We start from the raw sequence: 21,938 nt of genomic DNA on the forward strand, positions 1-21,938 counted from the left end.
CTTCCTGTTCAGCGGTTCGCGTGGAGAGGGGTCGAACGGATGCGGCAGAGAGAGAGAGAGAGAGAGAGAGGGGTGGAAGAGAGCGAGAGAGAAAGTGGTAAAGCTTTGATGCTGTGTGGTGTGCATGCTGTTGAGGGGGGGGGGGGGGGGAGATGGTTGCGATGACCGGCCCGGGCTCTCCCCCCCAAGAAAACAGCGGGGACTTACGGGTGGCTATAAGCAGATTAGTGGTGCTAAGCGATCATGGCAAAGCTGAAATGAACGCTACCGAAGCGCACCGGAGACACTACCAGCGGTACCATAGAAAAAGGAAACTACTATAAGAGGGAAAACGCAGGCTGGGGTAAAGACTTTATACGGAGGGGAACCTTTGGTGCTTTGGGCAAAGAGGGCGATTGGAGCAGGCTGATCGAAGACTCTAAACTGAAGGCGGTGACAAGCTGGCGAACTGACTGGCTGGTTGGGTAAGCGAGACGCGGAGAAACAAACGTAGCAACGACATGCAATGATAGGAATTACCGGCTATACAGTTTCAGCTTTACTTGCATATTTTTCAAACTGGTTTCACCTGAGGAAAGAATTAGAAAATCTACGGGGACATTCATGCGGCAATTGAGCTTATACTAATTCATTTTTATCGCTACAAATCGGTAGGAAACGGTGTATAAATATGTTTTTTGTGATTTTCTTTACGGATATTAATCGTGTATTGTATAGTAGTAAAAATTCTTTATGCGATCTGGAAAACTTGACGAACTCTTTTTTTCTCATGTTTATATATATGCATATATATAACATCAAATTATTATTACGAAGACGTTAAAATCAGATTCAATTTTTGTTCCCGGTTTGCCCATTTCAGTGTCTACAGAGCCCGAGTCCGCTGTCCTCCGACGGAGGTGAGCCAACCGGAGGATTATTTCTGTGGGGTCGAAAGCTCGAGTGTCCTTCGCCCGGTCCAGCACTCACTGCAGAAACGTCCTCCTCCTCTACACAACAACAATCGCAGCAACAACAGCACAACACCAGTAACAACAACAGCGCCAATGTCCACAACAACAACAACAACAACTCCAGCAACAATGGCACTAACAACGCTGCCACTTCCGGTAAACGTCAACCTATGTGTAATGTCAATATAAGAATATAGGGTCATACGTGGCAGAAACAATATGTTGTTGAAAGAGCTCACCCTTACAACGCACCTACCAAACTACGGGCAACAGTACTTTTATTGTGATCTAGCAAAAGTCAATTTTCAAACCATTGTTAGTCTGTTCGCCATTATACACTACGCGTTTGATTTTCTCAAACGTACGCTATCTTGCATACGGATCGAAGAATAAAGCGTAGAAAACGATCATCAGTAATTTTCTGAAGGTCCTAGGTTTTATAGGGATGTAGTTTATCCATTGTTCTCGTTGGTCATTAGAACTCTAAACGGCATCATGTCTAATGAAGGCAAACAGGTCGTATTTGCTACAACGAGTAGTAAATTTTTCCTTAGTACTTTATAGCTACATCAACTGTTGCCCACTTGATAAATTTTGTTTCCTCACAAGAATCTGCCAAGATACGGCTCACTTTACCCGCCCTTTGTTATCCAGTGCTAAAATGTAAGCCAATAGTATCAAGCGTACCGAATTGCTCGTACACAATCATTATGAGGACGATAATTAGTTCACATGTGTAGCTCAAATTAGCTATAATTACATTAATATACATCACTGTGTTAATTAATGTGTCTATTGTAATTAATGTAAAGAGATAACCGTTCATTTAAGTTGTTTGACTGAACCTAAGGATGACGAATTGACAATTATCAGTAATTATATGATCCGTCCGGTTCTGGAGCCACTTCAGTAAAGGTTTCAACCAGTACTGGATAAGCCTTGTCCGTGATGGAACAACGGGTTTTCTCTAGCAAAACGGAGATGTAATAGATTTTAGGCCTGTTCCTAAGACAACAGCAGAGCTAAATAATTTTTTTTCCTAATAAATAATTACATTTACGGGATTGAATAATAAATATACTAAATACCGTCACCAAGACATAACGATTTTTGTTTAATGCTCTTTTGACAGTAGTAGGTGATTTTTTGACATCATCTTGGCGTTTTGCTTTCGAAAGGCGCCCCCCACCCGAACTAGCCTTTTCGACAAACCCTTCAGTTGACACTTATTAAAAATTTGCAAGTCAGAATGCATTTTCACCGCACCCTTGCTTGGATAAAGCAATAGTTCGTTTTCGCTGAAAAATACTTATTTTAGATAGAACAATTTGTATTCAGTCTGTCAAGATCCATCAGTTGGCGCCAAAAGACTCTCACACCGAATGTCACAATGTCAAGTTTTTAGAAGAAAACTGAAGTTCAGGTACATGAACATGTATTGATTCATCGAGAGCATTTGAGGTTTTTTGCGAGAGAAAAAAATACCTGTTGCATTTATCTTTTAGCCTGTTTTGCGCCGGAATATGCATCGAAACCATCAAGTGGTGTGAAGAATTGGCGGTAACCGTAGAAAAAAGCTTTTGGTATTCTGTCAGACAAATAATTTTGCAAAATTTTACTTTATTAAAATGTTCCGCCTAGTCGATTTCCAAAATTGGCACTCGTAAAAACGAAGGCTCCGAAAATTCTCTGGGTTTTTTAATCGATTGTCACATAAAAATGACAGCCACTTCATTTGATTTCGCGCCGGAACACTGATCGTGAGCATAAACAAATATATTTCATCATTGGCCAGTTCATCAAGATCGATCCATCGATCGATCGATCGATCGATCGATAGCAGAAAATCAGTTTCTAGAAAAGGCGCCACCACGCTGATCGTTGAACGGTACTCAACTTGTCACTGGAGAATATCTTTACTGCAGTTATATTTCGATAGAGAAACGTGTATAACACTTAGAGTCAGCTAGTCGTAAGATTTCTGACTGGTACCAAGCATGACCCTTTCTACGTAGACCTCCATTTATACGTTCGACTGATGTTATTTGTATGTAAAAAAAAAGTTGATAAGAGAATCCGCCGAAATATAGCGTACCTATTACCTTTCTGAAATTTCATCACGTTTTCCTGTAAAGGAAAGAAACTGCTCATATATTTGGAATAGTGAACTGATCAATTGTGAATTATTTGGGCAAAAGCCACCAGCTCAGCACTTAGAGTGCGGAAACGTACAAACTGTAAAAGTTATTCTAAAGCTAACTTTGCATCCATTTTGTAGAGTTTGAAAAGACGGACGACTTTTCAAGGTCTGAAAATTTACGTAGTAGTTCCACAGCAACGATCTATCTGCCCAAATTATGCTCATTCGATCGGCTCCATCAGCCCGGCCCGACTTATAGCCCAAGCGAACAAATCAGCGAGCAGATAAACGCTCATAGACATTTAATGATACTGAAACAGATAAGTTAAGCAAAGTTCCATTCTGGATTATCAACTTTTTCGTAAAGTGGCTGGAAACATGTTAATCGATAAGTGTAGGTGAATTTTTATGATATCAAAATATTCAAATCGATCATCTAATTCTATCGGCTCGGTGAGCAAAGGTCATCCATCAGAAGTTCGCACAGTGGTCCTGTTTGGGGTGCCCATCGTTGCGCTGCTCATCGACAGCCAGGAACGCCTCTCACTGGCCCAGATTTCGAACACACTTCTCAAGGTAAATACTAACGACTACCTTATTTTTAGGCAGGCGTTGACTGGTCATGGATACGAGACGCTAGTTCAGCTAGTCATATTTTCCGTTTAACTAGGATGATATTCGGGTTGATCTTACCGTCATTTTAAGTGGACAAAATTACACTCGAGCTAAATATATATATATATATATATATATATATATATATAGAACGAATTTTCTTTCAGTTTATCAACAATTCTTGCATTTTCACTTGAGCAAGTACTTGCAACAGAGCTAATTATGCAGTGGCTGCGATTCCAATGATTTGTTTATATACCCATATGAATTTCGTGATTAGAAAATGTCTTGTTGAAGCTCTTAAAGATTATACACTTTGGAAATTTACAAAGATAAAAATAGCAAAACTAGTTTCATTTTAGTACGGTTTTTGAACCTATTTCACAGAATCACTTCAAAGAGACCATCTATTTTTTAACGATTTCTCTTTCATATAACACAACGGTAAATGCCTCACCTCTTAAAAACTAGTGTACATTTATTGACTGCATGAAATTCGATTTTACGTTTAGGACTTCTCGTATAACGAAATTCACAACCGACGAGTGGCTCTTGGCATTACGTGCGTTCAGTGCACGCCCGTGCAGCTCGAGTTGCTTCGAAGGGCTGGAGCCATGCCGGTCTCTTCCAGAAGGTAACATTTCGAAAAACGTCGTTAATTCTAACTAGAAAACAAATCCTTGAAAAACTGTTGTCTTTCATGTACCATAATTTTTGGGGACTTCTTCCATTATGTACCAGTAAAGAGAAACATGTTCGCGCGATACCCTTCGTAGGTCCTATTTTCTTAAGGCTTTTTGAGCCTCACCATCGAAACGGTGACTTGTATCGCTTAGCAGAAGAGAGAAAATTAGTTCGAATCTTATGACACAATGCGACTCGCCTCTTGAGGATGAAAGAAAGTGGCCTCGAACTGGCGTAGAAACTAGCAATAACCTTCGAAGATTTTGTCGGCATCAGGACGAAGACCTAACCCGGCACTCGTAAGGCTAATGGTGAAAAAGCATAACCAATATAGATAATGCAGCCACAAAGCGTTTTAAAGATAAGTCTAATTAATTTTATTTGACAGATGCGGCATGATAACGAAACGCGAGGCCGAGCGGCTGTGCAAGAGCTTCCTGACGGAGTCGACTCCTCCAAAGCTGCCGGACAACTTCTCGTTCGATGTCGTGCACGCCTGTGCCTGGGGCTGTCGAGGCTCGTTCGTGCCCTCCAGGTATGCTATAGGATGCCCCCATTATGGCGCACTGCTAAGGCGCCTGCCTGCCGAACTTAGGGACACATGAGGCGGCGTAGGTTCGAAGCCGGCCGTAGTAAAACTTTGTTTCGTGCTGGGAGAGGCCAGCTATCTGAGGCAATGCTTAACGCCCGTGCCAGACGTAAAACCCAATTCGGCAGTTATTTACTAGGTATGCTATGAGATATCAATATTCTTTGCGATGCCATAACGAACCTTAACAACTGGCTTCTGTCCCAGATTTATACACGTACTTATTAACCTTGTTGAATTGAGGAGCAGCCTACTGAATGGGTCCCACAAAGCCAGGCATCTATTATATTTAGGACGAAAAAAACTTATGGCTTTCAGATATAATTCGTCGCGCGCCAAGTGTATCAAGTGTGCCCTGTGCGGGTTGTTCTTCTCGCCTAATAAATTTATCTTCCACTCACATCGTCTACCCGACTCTAAGTACGTCCAACCGGATGCGGCCAATTTTAATTCGTGGCGCCGCCACATAAGACTAGCCGGAAATCCGCCAGAAGATGTCCTCTACGCCTGGGAAGTGAGTGTCATAACTAACGATAGTCGTTAGACATCTGTGCAATCTAACAGTATTACATGACTTTCTCAAAATCATCCAAACTATGCAGTTACAGCAGACATTTTTGCAGTTATTCCCCTATAGCTAGTGTATTTTATCTATACCGTAAAGCCTTGCTTATCGTTCAGTTATGTATTGCACGAAACTATTCACCACACCTCTAGAAGAAAAGCTTTAAAGTGATGTCTTCTTGAACAACAGGGACGTCACTTTCAAATTAAGATTTTCAGTGTTTACCAGCGCCCCCTTTTAGCCGATAATATTGATAGGTTTTTTTTTACCTACCACAGGCTACAGTCTGCTGTGATAAGTGGGGCGCTGATCTAGGCCACGGACATATAGTGCAATGAAAACGAACAGAACTCCTTCAGTAAGATAGGGCGCCAAGAAACCACAAGAAAGTCCACATCTATCATACACACCAGTCGAAATTTATTCGACGTATTCTGTACGGTTATTCCTATAGTCATCTTTCGTTTCATATGTTTTTCACAGGACGTGAAAGCGATGTTTAATGGGGGAAGCCGCAAGCGAGTGATTGTCTCTTCGTCATCCTCGGCTGCGCCGTCCTCTTCGAGTGGGTCACAAAACGGCCCAGGAGGTGGAGGTTCTGCAGGGGCACCTCCAGCCGCCAAAAAGGCCAAGGCATCGACTACGACAGCAGTGGCGGCCGACTACCCAGCTCTTAGCCCATTGCCTCTTGGACAGGTATGCGCAAATGTGTAAGATAGACAATTATCATAAGAAAAGGTAAAAGGTAACAGGGGATAGCTTAAAGCGACAACGTCGCGTGTTTAACCCACTAATGCATAGAAAGCTTTACTTTTTTACATACGCTACACGGTGAGATACTTTTTTGGTTTGTTAAATAGTCCACTGTCAATAGCTTTCGTTTCTCTTCGTTCACATCTCTTGAAAATTAGATAGGCGTCGGCGGAGGTTTAGGCGGTCTTGGAGCCAAGGTGGGCCCAGGGGGCTACTTTGCGTCGATGATCACTTCGCTTAACCTCAGTCCACCAACAACGGGAGATCATGAGGCGCCGTTTCCTGTGCCCCCAGTACCGCCTTTGTTCTGTCTTCCAGGTAGATGTTTTATGAATGACTTATTTATTGATAAACATTATACTCCAGCACAAACTCAACGATATCCTTCGTACAACCCACAATGTATTCACAGTGTGTTTTATAAGCAAAGGATATCTTCTATTGCGAAAGTTAACTGTCTATGCTAGAACAAAATAGGGTTTTTTGCTTCAGTCTTCAATTTAAGCAGCTAATTGTACTTCATTTCGCTTCAGGCGGTTCACCGACAAAGACAACGCCGGGTAACACTGCCGTCGGACTAAATCCTTTTGCGGACTACATGCTGATGCGTCAGTTCCCCTTATGGAGTCCGCCATTGGCATCATCGGTAAACTGCGCGGTGTCTCTGGGAAATGCCGGAGGTTTGAGTCTACCGTCATCCGATTCACCCTCGGCTTCACCCCCATCAACGATGTATCCATCCGCATTCAAACCGGTTACAGGGCCCCCACCATGCTCGAACGCCCGCCATTCGCCGCCCAGGTTCTTATTTCTTTAAAAACATACCGATATGTATATCCTGTAAATTCAGTCGGTCAGTTGAAGCTACTTAATTGACCCTAACCATATGATAAAGTCGTTGATTACGCACTGTTATGTTATCGATTCTTTTTGGATAGATCAGCCAGTGTCACTCATGAACTAAGCTAATGCTATAATAAATGAATGGTTTCATATTATGGTCTGTGTAGAAGCTGATAAAAGAATAACTTTATTTTGTGCCTAAGTACAAGGTTTTTAAGATAGATAATGCTGGGATCGGTATCTAATGGGATATACCCGGAACGTTTTTAGTCCCACATCAAACAAGGGCAGTTTCCTTATGCATAGAACGATAGGCACTGTTCTGGGCAAGCCTCGGCTTTCGCAGGCCTCGGAGCGACAAACAAAGACGAGCTGCAGATGTGAATAGACCTACTCCGATTTTCTTAGAAGCTTCATTACATAAACCGATCTTATTCCGTTCTACGATTCTCATGCGCTTCAAGTACCTTCGCTAAATTTTATCGCCGAACTCGTATTATTTTAGCTCTACTAAATCAATTTCTGCCTGAGAAGTCATTGTCCCAACAACGCTGATAACTCTGTGTTCTTCATCATAAACTTTTACCTAAGCCTTTAAAGATGGCGTCGGGCATATTCCGCTGATTTTTTAATTATATCATCTGGCGATAAATTTAATAATGTGTTACAGTTAAATTTCGTGTGCTGAAGTCAAGTCTTTTGTAAAAAAAAAATGACATGTTCTATAAATATCAGTTTCCACCATGAAGCCATTAGTGTGCCAATTGTGGCATTGCATACCCTTTATCTCATCAATCACCTAATCGCTTTGATAAATTTGATTGAAGAGGTACTTGGTAGAAGACTCTTAATCAACCCCGAAGTGGATCTTCATAAGTTAGGAATCAATAATTATGTTGTTTTCCAGTATACATAGGTATATAGGGCATGACATACGATAATTACATTTTGTGCTATTCTCTTAATTTACGAAAAACATTAAAAAAACACATTGTTGATGTTACCGAGGTCAACCTTCTTGCCCTAGGTATCAAAGGAGTTAAAAATAGCAGTGGACGTTTCTTAGTGCCTTGCTAAGGTTTGTTATTTTTTAAATTAATTTATTTTTTTAAATTTATTTATTATTATTAGTATATAATATTATATTATATTATATTATATTATATTATATTACTGCAAACAATTGTTAATCGAATGGATTACCCTATCGCTATGATATTTCAAAAGATATCCCGGGCACCCTTTTTGTGTCGTTCAATATAAGAAACTTGTAAAGTTGCGTGGAAAAAAACACGCATTACTATTCAAAAGCCTTTTTGAACAATATATGTCGATAGACTTACGGGATAAAATGCTGATCTTGCCTTACAATGTACCTGTCACAAAAAATAAATGTGAAGTATTTAATATATTGGCTGAAGGTAAGAGTAACTTCATTTGGAGATAGCCTACTGTCAGTTCAACTCGGAGATATTTATCTATAGATAAATACCACTTGAAAAGCTTGAAGTTCTTCGAAGTTGTGCCGTTTGAAGAAAAATACAAAAAGGGTTACCTGTTGTTTCCCCTAATATTGCTTGGAAACTTGTTCAACTCGCATATATTTTGCCCGCATTGATTGACGGTGTTCGATAATGTTTACTAGCCCTTACGAAAGCCGGTTTGATATATCTTTGAGTGTTTATTTATTTATTTAAATGGCAAGGATAGCCATTCAAGTCCATGCATTGTGCAGAATGTGTATCAAGTTGTATGGCATCAGCGAAGCGCTTAAGCAATGGATGCGGTCTGTGGCTGTGCCGTCAATGTTGTTTAGCAATGAAAAGCACGAAGTTAATTGTGTGAACTTATTTGATTGATAGTCACGAGCAATAGTCAGTAACGAACTCGTTCAGGACCTATGCGCATACACATATAGTCACGTCCTAAACGTATCGCTCCGTGTCGTATCGGCACACAAACAGGGCGTTTTGTTATCACAATGCAACTAGCATTGCGACTGAAATACACAATAGCAAAACATTGCGCTTCTATGGCTCTCTGCTTTTTCATTTTATCTCATAATATAGACGTGAAGCTACGCTGGTCTCTCGGTGCGCCTAAAGGCCGGAACAACAGCGTATTCCTCAAGCATTGTCTTGTCCACGTTAACAAGTTGCCAGGTATTTGACTGTCGATGATATTGAGGCAATAGAGCAAAAAAGTGCGCTCTGTCTATTTTTGTACGTATGTGTGTGTGTGTGTGTGTGTAGGTATATGTATGTGGCTTGTTGTGCGCTCATCGACGGCTACGGCGGGGGGTCCTGCACAACGAATTGAGGCCCGCGCGTGCGAAGCCGTTGTGGACTGAACGATCAATCGTACTGACTATGTATCGCCAACCCACTACAGTTACTTCTATTGCTCCACTTGGGTCGATGCTCTGTTTAGGTAATCCCATTTTTATCGGTATCGAACAAGCACACAAAGCACTTCCGCTGGCTTCGTACTTATCAAAATTAAAGATGTTCGCACCATAGATGATGCGTGTCTTAACTGGCAAACACTGCTGGATATGGCGTGAAATAGGAATTGGTTGTTAGTGTCTTTATAGGCGGCGAACGAGCGACACGTGCTTGTTATTCACAGAGTATCAGAAGAGAGGTACAACACGACATGGACATATCCTGTACATAGCAATTACGCATTTTCTACGGTTGATCGCGCTGTTGCACGTCAAAACGGCGTGCAGTAAATTCGAAATCGTACTGCGTTAAGTATGCAGAAAATGCACATCACTGAATTATTTTTTGGTGCCAACCTTCACGGTGACAAGGAATAGCGAAAAGAGTTGCGTCACATACCTACCTTTACTTCATGCCATCGAAGCGCATTAGATAAATTTGCTACATTTAGCTAGCGCCCGTATGTACCTATTTTAGGTTCTTTTTTTTGCACAGTGATTATGGATTACGACGATTGCCAATAATTCGACTGGTACTTTATTGAGTACTAGCTGCTGTGAAAATTACATCCAATGAAATAGTCGTCGGTTACCTCCGCCAGACGCGGTTACGACCCATCAAAAACTGCGTCTTCCTTCCGATTAGTCTCAGAATACATCGATTCCCTGCTAACCGATGTTCTTTAAAATACTACAAGATGTTGGCATAACACAAAGGAAAATATTTACAGATTCTCAAGACTCGAAATTGTTTTCTGCTAAAAGTATGCTTGGCTCGATGTATATGTTGTCTACAATAGATATACGCACAGGAGCGAACGTGGTACTGTGGTCCTTCGAGTAGCGACTCAGCCCAGTTAATGAGGTAAGCGGCAACACCAATTGAAGGGTGGGAAACTACCAAAGGGACGCGAGCACCCACTTAGCCATCTACTGCTCAAATGCGGTAGCTAAACAGCATCCTGAACAGAATACCAAATGATCCATACAATGGTATGCCTGCACGACTTAAGAGTCTAACGCAACGGGTAACGACGATGGGATATGGACATGGGTTGATAGAATGTATTTGGACATACAGGCCATCCGGCCTGGCAAAGAGATGCCGAGATTCGCAGATATTATCGAGAGACAGTAACTCTACCGATGGCAATTGGGAGTTGTATCTAGATAAGAGATGCTGTTATAGATGTGCGTGAAGGAATGTGTATGACCACATCATTACTACCGCGCAGGCATTATAGCTTCTTGTCATTATTTGCTGGTTTTGTTCCGTTAATCTTTCATAGACTTATTAAATTCAATCTGACGGTATTCTGTATAAGATACAGCCGTCTTAATTGTGAGTGGACAAAGTTTTGTAAACTGATTTTTGGGTTCGGTGTTTTCGGACTAGCTCAAAGGAGCAAAGAGTAGTACTGCCAATTCAAGTATCGAAATGATTTGATGAGAGCTTTGTACCCCTTTCGACCCAAACTGATTGTGACTAATGAGCTGTTGTGTTCCGTAAGAAAACAGCGAGTGGGGGGTCCTGTTTGGCACCGTAGTACCTAGAGCCATCATACAAAAACAAACTCACACAACGAAACTTCATCGTCTGCAAAGGCAAGCCAATCTATGCCTGCAATAACGAAATAAAATTTCGATAATCTGTCAAAGTATTCTGTCTCAGTACTTTTACCTTTACTGAATATCAACATACCTGCCCGCAACAAATACTCTGCACGCTGACCATATCTAATCATCGTATTAATATCTACACCATATAGGATTAATATATAAATTGCAAAATTCAGTAGTGCGTTGACGCGCTAAGCCGAAGGCCCTATGTTACTGTTGTAAGCTTAACGATTTACATTTGTAAGAACGCTTTTTCTACTCATGGGGCGGGTAAGGAGGTGATGGTTGCCGATAAATACTTACTTGTAACAGCACGTACGTGTACTTGTACATAGCTGCTCGTCGAGTCATTGGTCATCGTCGGATCGGATCATAGGTTTTTGTTTGCTGCATGCTCATGTTCCTGTTCCGCGTACCAACATGATAATCACCGTCATCGCCATCATAATGACGCCGAAACTATAACCTGATAATGTACCTAGAATCACAACACGTTAATCATCAACTGTGCGAGTGGGCTATATTATTATATGGCAGCTGCATTTTGACCATATATACGTACACACACTAGAAAGACCCGAAGCCACTAGCAGATAGAAAACTCGACGAGCCCAGGTCCTCAACCAATAGTTTATTCGTTTTGGTTAATTATTATTCTATCTGTGATAACATCGCTATAGTTAGCTGCTTATCTAGTGATAAGGTAATCGCTGCCAGTCCACCACCATCAACAGCGACAACAACAACAGTGGCAACAGCGAGCCTTATAGGCCCATAACTTTTCTCCACGCGCGGTGAGTAGTGTGTTTTGGCCGCGATGCAGGCCTGTCATCTAGCAAAGTGTCCACATATGTTCGTAAATGCGCAGTATACAGTTTGACAAGGTGATAGGTAAGCTTTTGCACTCGGAAATTTTGCAGCGCCTGTGACCATGAACGTATCGTCGATGTCGACTAAATCACCCTCGATCAGTGTAGAGAGAAGGCAAAGGGGAAATGGCCTTTGCGCGGTCTGTGTACTCAACCAACAACAAGTCGCTACCTCACTCTTCGGCGGATGCGGTGTCGCCCATTTGGCTCGTGCTAATGCGGGTGGACGTCAGCTCAGCTAGCGGGGTGCTTATGGGCATATTACTTTGATGTGCCTACGGGCGAAGAACATGGATCGCCCTTCTAGCCATAGGCATACTTTCAAACCAAAGAGTGCCGGTTCTACGGGTAATAAGTTGAAGGGCACTTCTTCAATGTGTAAATTTTGTTTACGAACTTCTTCATGTGTATGTATGTATGTATATGACGAGATTTTAGCCACCATTTTCGAATTGCAGCAGTACTCACTAAACTCATACGTTTCTCTATCTCTAATGCTTAGGCTACTTTTTGTTTTAATTAAATGTTCTGACTTTTATATATATGTATATATACATATGCTGACCAATCGCAATTGCACAATGAGCTAACAGTAAGAACTCAAGTTGACTTGACCTATTGATAGCCGATCTGTTGTGGTCATTTTTCCAAAGTTGTTGCTCGGCCCTTGATTATCATTAGTGAGCCTTTAGCGATCACAATGCAGCCTTAGACCCTCGGAAGAGTGCTTTTACTTTATTTAGAGTAGGAACCGTTTGCGCTTATTATATACTTCTTCGGGCATTTCTCTACGGAGTAAGGTAAAAATGGATTTTCCCTATGCTTCCTCTGACTCTCCGCTCAATGTGTTTATGTGGTCTTGTCGCAGTCTAGCTAGTAGTAGTCCGCCGTGTGATACGACCACAGCACGTAGTCCTACGGGGCATGGCGGCGGCGGCGGCGGCGGCGGCGGCGCCAGGGAAGACGAATCAGAGGAACGTGACGATGTCGACGATGGGAAGGATCTTGATGACGATGCAGACGAATTAGACGTCGACGGAATGGAGGGGCCGGACCTGAGCGACCCCAGACCACGGGGATTTGTAGCGGCCGCCGATAACCACGACAGCGTCGAAGGAGCTAGAGCGGGTGACAGCAGAGATCATCGACATCATCATGGTGTAAAAGAAATTGATGACAACGATGAGGATGTTGAAGTGGGCGAAGAAACGCCTCCATTAAAATCGCAACCTCCCGACAGCGGCAATACAACAACCTCATTAGTCACCGCGACGACAACTACAACGATTACAGAAGCGCGTTTCAAGGTAATTCAATAATACAGAGACCACATCGAGTACTTCATGTGAGCGCAATGGGCTTACAGGTTCAGAATAGCTGTCTGTACACGTATGCGAGGTTAGTATATGTGCAGTTTGAAAAAAGATATAAAGTTTTTCCGGACGAATTGTCTATTAAATACTTTTTTGTTGTTGTAGATGACGACACTAGGTTGCCGTGTACAAAGCAAATATACGTTTTTGCCGGATAAAAATGGTTGCCTGCTGTAAGTGATTTATTGTTTACGTTGCTACCAAATTGCTTTTGTAATATTATCACGCAGACTGCGTAGTTGCATTTAAATAACTGTTGGCCATTTCAGCTGACGATTGTCATACTAAATACAAAGAGTTTTACAAAAACTATTAGTTCACTGTTTGTAATTACATCTTCATACGTCGGACTCATACGTCTCCGCTGTCGGACATCACAGGCGATGAGAGGGAGCGGGTGAGATAGAATGGACTACGGCGTTTAGGTTACGCTTAAACTACTTGCGAAGTGAATGAAAAAGCTGCTTGTTCAGGGATGCGGTGTCGCGGCTTACAGCTTCAAGATATCGTCTGCTAAGACGGAAAAGCTACAGGAGCTGTATGAGCCGTTTGACAATACATTACCACTGGCGTTTGAAGAAACCATTGTTCGAATAACCTTTGTATTATAATTACAGACTGAACACAGGAGCTTTCGGGGATATTCGGTATGATGGTTTAGGGGGCAAGACAAAAGACACTAGCTCTCTTGCGCGATCAGGCAGCGTTGTTCGTCACTGAGAGTGTGAGCGCACGCATTAGGTCCTCGTCGTCCGGTCGTGAGCTTCGAACTATAGATAATACGACATTCAAGAGTTGTTGAACGGGTTCGTTCAGCTGGAAGTCAGTTTAATTCGGACAAAGCCAGGCCAACATTTAAATACATACTACTTTCGAAAGGATAACCCTTCGTTCGTCGGTCCCTCCAGGGCCGCCGCAACCACGAGCTTAATCAAAGTCGTGCTCTGTATCCTGTACTCAACACTAGTAGCAAAATTCATTACGATGACGGAGACGACGTACTTAAGGACCCCAGCAGTGGCCGAGTGCCGCTTAGACTGTCAACACGGCCGATTCTCTTTATTGAACTCTGTCTGCCGAAGACTATCTGAAGACTTCGTTTGCAATTGGACTAAGAGCCTCAGAAAGCTACTACGCAACTGCTTAGATGACTGAGAAACTGGTCAGACATGATGTTTACAGCTATTCGACGTATTGAAGAGTGCCTGTTTCGTTTGGTCTAAGGCTCGATCGATCGATGAGAAATTATTTTAAGTTAAAAATTCGATAAGACAGCTTGAGCAACGTGGAACACACGAGCGTATAAAGGCGAGAGCCTTATATGCGTATGTATATAAAGTTTATGTTTGCGCAATTAAACATATGAATACAAGTAAATATCACAGCTGGTAATGTAATAGTTATTATACTAATAAATGTTTATGACTTGATTATTTCTAACGAGCGCGTAATATGCTTGATACCTGAGTTAATTACCGGCGGGATGTTTCTTTGTACGCTCGGAAGGGCGCGTACGGAACGTACTAATAATTTATCGCCTGGCGTGTTCCTTAGCAGGTACGCGCGTAGAATAAAATCCATCAAATTAATAAATATTATATGTCGCATAGCAGCGCGCACCGCCCTACCGAATTTCAATTTTCGCATCTACTCAATTCGTTCAACTAAACTTCAAATGGAGGCGCAAATCACAAGATCTTTTCAATGCTGCTATCAGTGCGCCCGTGTTAAGGTATTTTTTCTACTCTCAGCACCCATATTCATTCAAACCAGTGGGAATGCCTGAACGCGCGTCGGTTCACGCCGTAATATCCGCCAACCCTCTGATCCAACTTTTGCCGATCTAGCCGCACGCTGGTTTACACTTGCAATCATTATTCCCTCGTTCACACAAATACGCATTCGCACTGCCGTGTACAGACCGACGCTCGCACCCCTTTATCGCTCTATTAGTGCCTAGCCCTTCAGATACTATCCACCATCATTCAACTCTAAATTATGTTTCGCGTACAAATACCGTGCGAATACCCCACTACTATCTGTTGGCTTAGTTCGACAACAACACCCGTGCGTGCGACGTCCATGCGAGAAAAAAGCCTACGTTGACAGCAAACGAAGAGCGACATTGCCGCCATTCGTAACAAAAAACTTCACTTTCCAATCATCCATCGAGCTTCGACCTCTTTCTGTCTTCTTTGCGTCCCGGCTCGTTTCGTTAACGCCGTCGTCTTTTTTTTCGCCCTTTGGGAGTCCGATCCGTTCGCTGACGAATTCGAATTTGTCGTATGTATGCATACAACGTTGCTACGCTTAGAAGCCGCCGTGCGAATCTATTGCTATGAAGTGTAGCTTCGCTGGTCCGCCGATCCTCTGCTACGACCATCTGCGCCTAGCGAAAACAGGATATCGAGAAGCAAAAAGAGAAATTTCGACCTCGTCCTGAACCGGGTAGTCTCCGCAGCTTTCTCAGCCAGAGCAAGTCCCGTCGTCTTCGAAGCCAGCGGAAAAATGTTTACACTAGTCGGCGCTGCTGTCGGTGTCACCTCGCAGCCGCAATAGAGCCAACACACGCGGCCCGGAGCGCTCACCACGCCTGGCTATCTTGGCTCTTCGACGATAGTGTCGCTAGCCATAGTGATTAGTGGCTAGAGCGGATAGTGATTCGGGACAGCCTAAAATGAGATCCTTCGCGCCCTTTCTCCTTACGGGAGAGTCCCAAGAGACAGTCAAGAGTAGTACACAAGAGTGTACATGTCTATATGTATGCATTATGTGTACGTATACATTGACATCGACATCCATCCATCCACCTATCCAGTCAGCGACATGGCCACAGACGCCGGGGCAACGAGCGATTTTCGGGGAGTCGAGAACGAATTTCGAATCAAATTGAAACTCCTTCGAAGTCCTCGTTCCCTCTCTGGCTTTCATGCTGTCGTCGCCGCTGTCATTAGCTATCGCCAGCTTTCCTCTCAGCTTCCTGCGTGTCTAGCTGGAACTTTTTCGATAACAGCCAACAGGACCTCAGTCCCTACCTATTCGATCACAAGCAAGTGTTAGCTTTTCTCAGCACTTGAATCGTGCCGATTCGAATTTTTGGTTTGGCAGACGGGCAGGCAGGAAGACAGGAGAAAGAACGATACTCAGTGACAATGCGAAACAAGTATCGCGTCAGAAGGGGAGTGCGCGACAACTCGACTGCGTGTTGACACTCACGGACAGCGACAGCGGAGCTGGTAACAACTAGAACGACCGACTAATGCTGGTGGTATGCCTTTGTGGCCAAATAAGATAGGCGAGTAACGAAGCGCGGGAACAGACTCAGCACGCGGCTAAGAGAACAGAGGACCGCTAAACGTACAGGGAAGATCATTACAATAAAGGCGAGAAGCGTGAAAAGCAAAAAATTGTGGTAGATGTATCGGGAGAGTGAGAACAGTATGAAGACAGCGCGGGAGCGAACGAACAGTGTTCTGTTGAATAAATCGTCATAGCAGTGGCAATACGGACCGACTGTGAGCTATGAAGACAAGCATCTGAGAATATAACAAGCTTAAGGGGGAAATCATACCAGATATACTATTTTAATTAACGGGACGTACCTGCTTATATAAGCAGTTGGATGAGCAGTGACATCAATAAAGTTCGCGTTATAGCACGTCATGGTTATTATACGGGTTCTAATGAATTTTGACGTTATCATATTTCAGAAGAACACCCCTTTAGGCTTCGATGAGCTGAAGAATAACAGGGACGAAACCTCAGATGGGCCAACGAGTCCAAAACAATTGTATCATATGACAAAGGGTAAAACTGCCTAGGAGCTTTTCTAATTTTCGTATGAACAAGTGTATTTTTCTAAAAAATTTTTTTTGCATTTAAATACTTTATTAAAATTAAAAAATAAAAAAAAACTAAATTAAAATCGAAACATTTCCAAAAAAAGTTGTAGAAGCAAGATTATTTTTTTACAGGAGTGATATATATATATATATATATATATATATATATATATATACTATAATTACAATATGATAAGATTAATAATTTATTTAGTTTTATTTTTATAATAACTGTATGAAGAAAGTTATTAATATAGCTTCATTATGTTCTTCAGCAATAAATAAAATTCATTCGAATATTTTCAGTGCTAATACTTTATTTAGCGACAGGACGCTATCAGAGAAGCAAATTATTAGTACTAGCATGCTAAATTTGCTATGTTTGCTTCAGAGGAGCTTCGCGACGCGGTGCGTCGAGAAGCTGAACGTCGTCGACGAGCCGAACGGGAGTTCGGCAACGTGCGTGAGTCGCTCCAGGCACAGATGCGTAAAGAGGCCGAATATCGCGAGGAACTTGCTAGCCAGTTGCAACTTGTGCGAGGTTAGTTTCGGCGGAATAAGCTCGGAGTCGATCCATTTCTAGGGATTTATTGACAGGAAAAAGGGAAGTTAGGTTAGTAAATTATAAGCCCTTTTCACTTCGTTTCTACTTTCAGATGCATTTTACCAAGAACTCGATCAAGAGCGCAAGGCTCGAATAACGGTTCAGCAAAAACTTAAGGAAGCACATGATGCTTTGCAACAATTACGTGCTGACTACAAAGGGGTCGACTATAGTCCAGCTCGAAGTTCCGAACTTGTAAAACGTGAGTGAATGAACATTGGCAAACAAACTACAAAAGTCAACGTTGTCTTGAGCGAATCGCTGATTTGGCGGGTTGATGAGGGCAACATTATTAATTTCGAATGTGTGGATAGACTCGCCGGCAAAGTGAAAGGAGACGATGAAAAGTTGTCAGCTAATTGTACTCGTGCCGAGGTCCTATAGTCAGTGTTGTCACATGCGATTCCAGAAATCATCCCTTAAGGTTAACTGCAATTCAAGAACTGCCGAACGTACTAACTATAGCGCCCGAACAAAGAAGGCGCGGATAGCTGTTAACGTTGACGCGATTCCCACAAGGAAACTACACGTGCATTCCTATAGGCAAGCAACAAGAAGACTCCATTGCGTGCCGTACCTAACTCGTTACCTCGCAGAGAAGCCTTGCTGGCTCTTACAGCAATGAGCGTAAATTTAATGATTTAGCATTCGACTATGACTGAAATAGCACACGATTATAAATAGGGATTTCGGCAGCTTCCTGCTAATTCAACGTCACCCTTCCTCATGTCACAAATCTGTCCACTGAAAAAAAAACGACCTGATCAAACATTTTGTGTATATATATGTGTATAAAGATACGACAACTAGCTAGCCCATGAAGTGATAGTACCATCTAAATAATGCCTATACACAAATACAAATTATATATGTATAATTTACACAGTAGTTCTTGAAGGAAAGGGAATCAATTTTAGTTTCTCCGTCATAAAGTAGGTATAAAATCGTTCCTTGATATGTGCGCACCTTGATGAAACTATTCATTTCTAACCGGTTAAAGGTAACTATGTGGCAGTTAATTTATCATAATATTTATATAGTCTCAAAGCATTATTTTAATTCAGCAAATTTAGTATATATGTATATATATGTCTACTAAATGTGCCCGCGTTAAAAGCTAACTGGATGATGGCCAATATAATCTAAATATGATTTAGGTTTTTCGAAATTGACTTACTGTGCCCGCGCAAAAAGCCAACTGGATTATGACTAATGTAATCTAAATATGATTTAAGTTTTTCGAAATTGACTTACTGTGCCCGCGCAAAAAGCTAACTGGATTGTGACTAATACAATCTAAATACGATTTAAGTAAGTTTTTCGAAATTGACTTACTGTGCCCCCTCGTTCAGTCTGTGAAAATGTGTAGACCCGGAACTATCCGGACTGCTTACGCATTTCTCGTAACGTTATTTCCTTAAAATTTCGTTTTACCTTAACTTATTTATGTCACACAGATAGATTTGAGATAATTAGAAATAATATAGCCTTTAATTAACTTCATACACACCAGTAACAGGTAGATATATAATAACCACCAGTTAATAATCCCAATTAATGTGCTAATAGTAGCATATTGCGGTAAACGACCGAAGAGACGGTGAGAGTTCGAATATTCTATTAAATTGTATAAGAATTTAATTACATTCCCATTTTTCTTATTATTCATATTATCTGTTCATATAAATTATGCAAAATGGCCTGTAGAATACTCAAAGACTTCTATTAGAAAAGGTATTGTGCGTGCATCTTTCTATGTACAATAACGTGATCTAGTTACAGGCTGTTATTTATAGCGAAGACCTTCTTTAGAATGTGATATGATAACCAATTCAATATATGATTAAACTTTTAATCACATATAAAAAAAATGAGTGATCCTATTCATATTCACGCTGCGTTTTAACCGATACACCCAGTGCCATAGAATGATCACTGATGATTATTATATAAATTCAATTGATAGAACAACTCGTAAGGTGACATTTTTGTCGGCTTCCTGAGTAAACGAGATTAATAATAAGTATAATATTATCGAAGGCTTAAGGTCCATGCTATATTGTTACTGCTAAAATTATTATTATCCAATATTGCAAGATGGAAAAGTGACAATATGGAAATAGAGGAAAGACCTCTTTCTGTAAATGATCTATTATCTAATGGAATAAATATGTATCTCGATCACAATTTTCGACAACCCTTCGATAGTACTTGTGTTGTACAGCAAAGTTATATATATATACTATAATCATGATATGTGATGGAATACTACATAATCTAAATAAATAGTGATTGTATGAGTTTAAGAACGGTACTATGGAACCCTCTCGTGATCAATAATTATTGTATTCAAGAAATATCCCACCCGTAGACGTCATGTCATTATATCATTGATGATAATAATTATAAATGTTTCACGAGCTGATCATGTGCCATCAAGCGTCACGGGGAGACACACTCGGGCCCTTTTACAACCGGGAAAGATCAACATTTCGTCCATAGTTGACTTTAAATTTGACTTGATTACTAATGAAAGGGGTTTGGGATTACTGTCTACTGGCCTCCATCGCATGATGGGGGGGCCTGCTCCTAGATTGTCATATGATAGTAATTATAATACGAAATAGTATACAATTCAGCTGACACAATATTATGAAAGGCATGAGAACGTGCGCCGTTGCATGCTGAGGGTGAGCGAAGTTAGAACGACGACAGTATGCAGCTAGTTATAAATACAGCACGTATATACACGTGTATATATATGCACGGAGAACGTTCCCATGCCGGTGAAGAGGGTCATCGCGAAGTAAAGACAATGAAAGGAAAAAAACTAGATTATCAGGCATTATTACTATAAATGATAATAAGTGTAGAGCAAAACCGTGTGAAGGTGAATGTGGATTAGAAGAATAGCGTCGTGTTATACAAGCAACAACTTGAACAACACTGAAGTTGACAGTTAAATAAAACAGTATCTTTCTTTTAATGTTTAATACCAGTATAGCTGCTTTTTCGACTTATTATCGCTACTAACGTTTTGGTTTTACGCTATATGTATTATCGATAAGCGACAGCATCGATGTCTGCTTTTTATAAGCGAAGCTTGATCGGCCGCGTTCCCACTGCGTCGATCAGTGAAGCAATTCACAGTCAGAACATAAACCGTTGGATATAGTCTTAGCTAGATCGAATAACAGAAAAACAAACAAACCTTAACTCGTTCTAATAACTTTTTCGTTATTATGTAGCACAAGATGTAAGAGCTTCCAACAAAATCAGGCTCGTTCCCAGACTAAGCTCTCCCTTCTCCATAACTCAGCGCTCTGGTCTTCATAGTCGTAACGATAACAAGTACATTATCATAAGTCGTTAATGTCCGATTGCAGCGACGATCATCTCGTAACTTCATCAGGTTGAAACTGACGCAGTCCCTGTTGAGTATGAACAGGCTGGATACACCAAGTGCTCGCACCCACTGCGTCACGTATACCTAAGGTATACGATAGCTTTTTACAATGTTATCATGTTTATCTAAGTAGTCAAATGTCTGGTATTGGAACTTTCTCCCCGTCTACTCTTTATCTTGGTCCATTTAGAAGCGCTGTTTCGTTTGGGAGGTTATATATCGAATCACTATAAAATTGTACTTACCGATTGGTCGCACCCCACTAACTGCAGCGAAACTGATTGAGAAAGAGCTAAGCAGAGCAGTGAAGTCACTCCTGAAATCCTGAGCCACTACCTAACCGTTCCTAGCAGGATAGCGGCGGCAGTAGCAGTCGATTCTCTCCTTGCTCATCGAGCGACTCCTAGTGCGCCTTTGGTAAGTACTTCAACGAGTACGGCGCGGCAGGTCTTCCCCTGTGATCGTCTTCTACGATGCGCCGCTCAGCAGTAGCGAATGTTTCAGTTGCGTTACCGGTGCGCGTCTTGTCCCTATGAATAGAGAGGGATGCAAAGATAGTTGCTATCCGAGAGCAGCGCTAAGCGGCTTATCCACCACTCCGTGCTCAGCCCATCAAGGATGGGTGGACGCAGTGGTCCA

The 21,938-nt window shown here is 41.7% G+C and overlaps 1 protein-coding gene across 1 annotated transcript; it reads left to right on the plus strand.

Moving 5' to 3' along the window:
* The first annotated feature begins 3,501 nt into the window (after window positions 1-3,501).
* Window positions 3,502-20,886, plus strand: fuss (SKI family transcriptional corepressor fussel). The gene is made up of 11 exons (XM_086973136.1): window positions 3,502-3,669; window positions 4,221-4,342; window positions 4,781-4,927; window positions 5,300-5,495; window positions 6,030-6,242; window positions 6,458-6,617; window positions 6,833-7,100; window positions 12,943-13,381; window positions 17,104-17,254; window positions 17,681-17,830; window positions 17,946-20,886. Exons 1-11 carry the CDS (start codon window positions 3,502-3,504, stop codon window positions 18,101-18,103), a joined length of 2,172 nt encoding a protein of 723 aa, XP_086829262.1. The 3' UTR covers window positions 18,104-20,886.
* Window positions 20,887-21,938: the final 1,052 nt, after the last annotated feature.

This window comes from Varroa jacobsoni, unplaced genomic scaffold (assembly GCF_002532875.2).
Source record: "Varroa jacobsoni isolate VJ856 unplaced genomic scaffold, vjacob_1.0 contig01477, whole genome shotgun sequence".
NCBI lineage: Eukaryota > Metazoa > Arthropoda > Arachnida > Mesostigmata > Varroidae > Varroa > Varroa jacobsoni.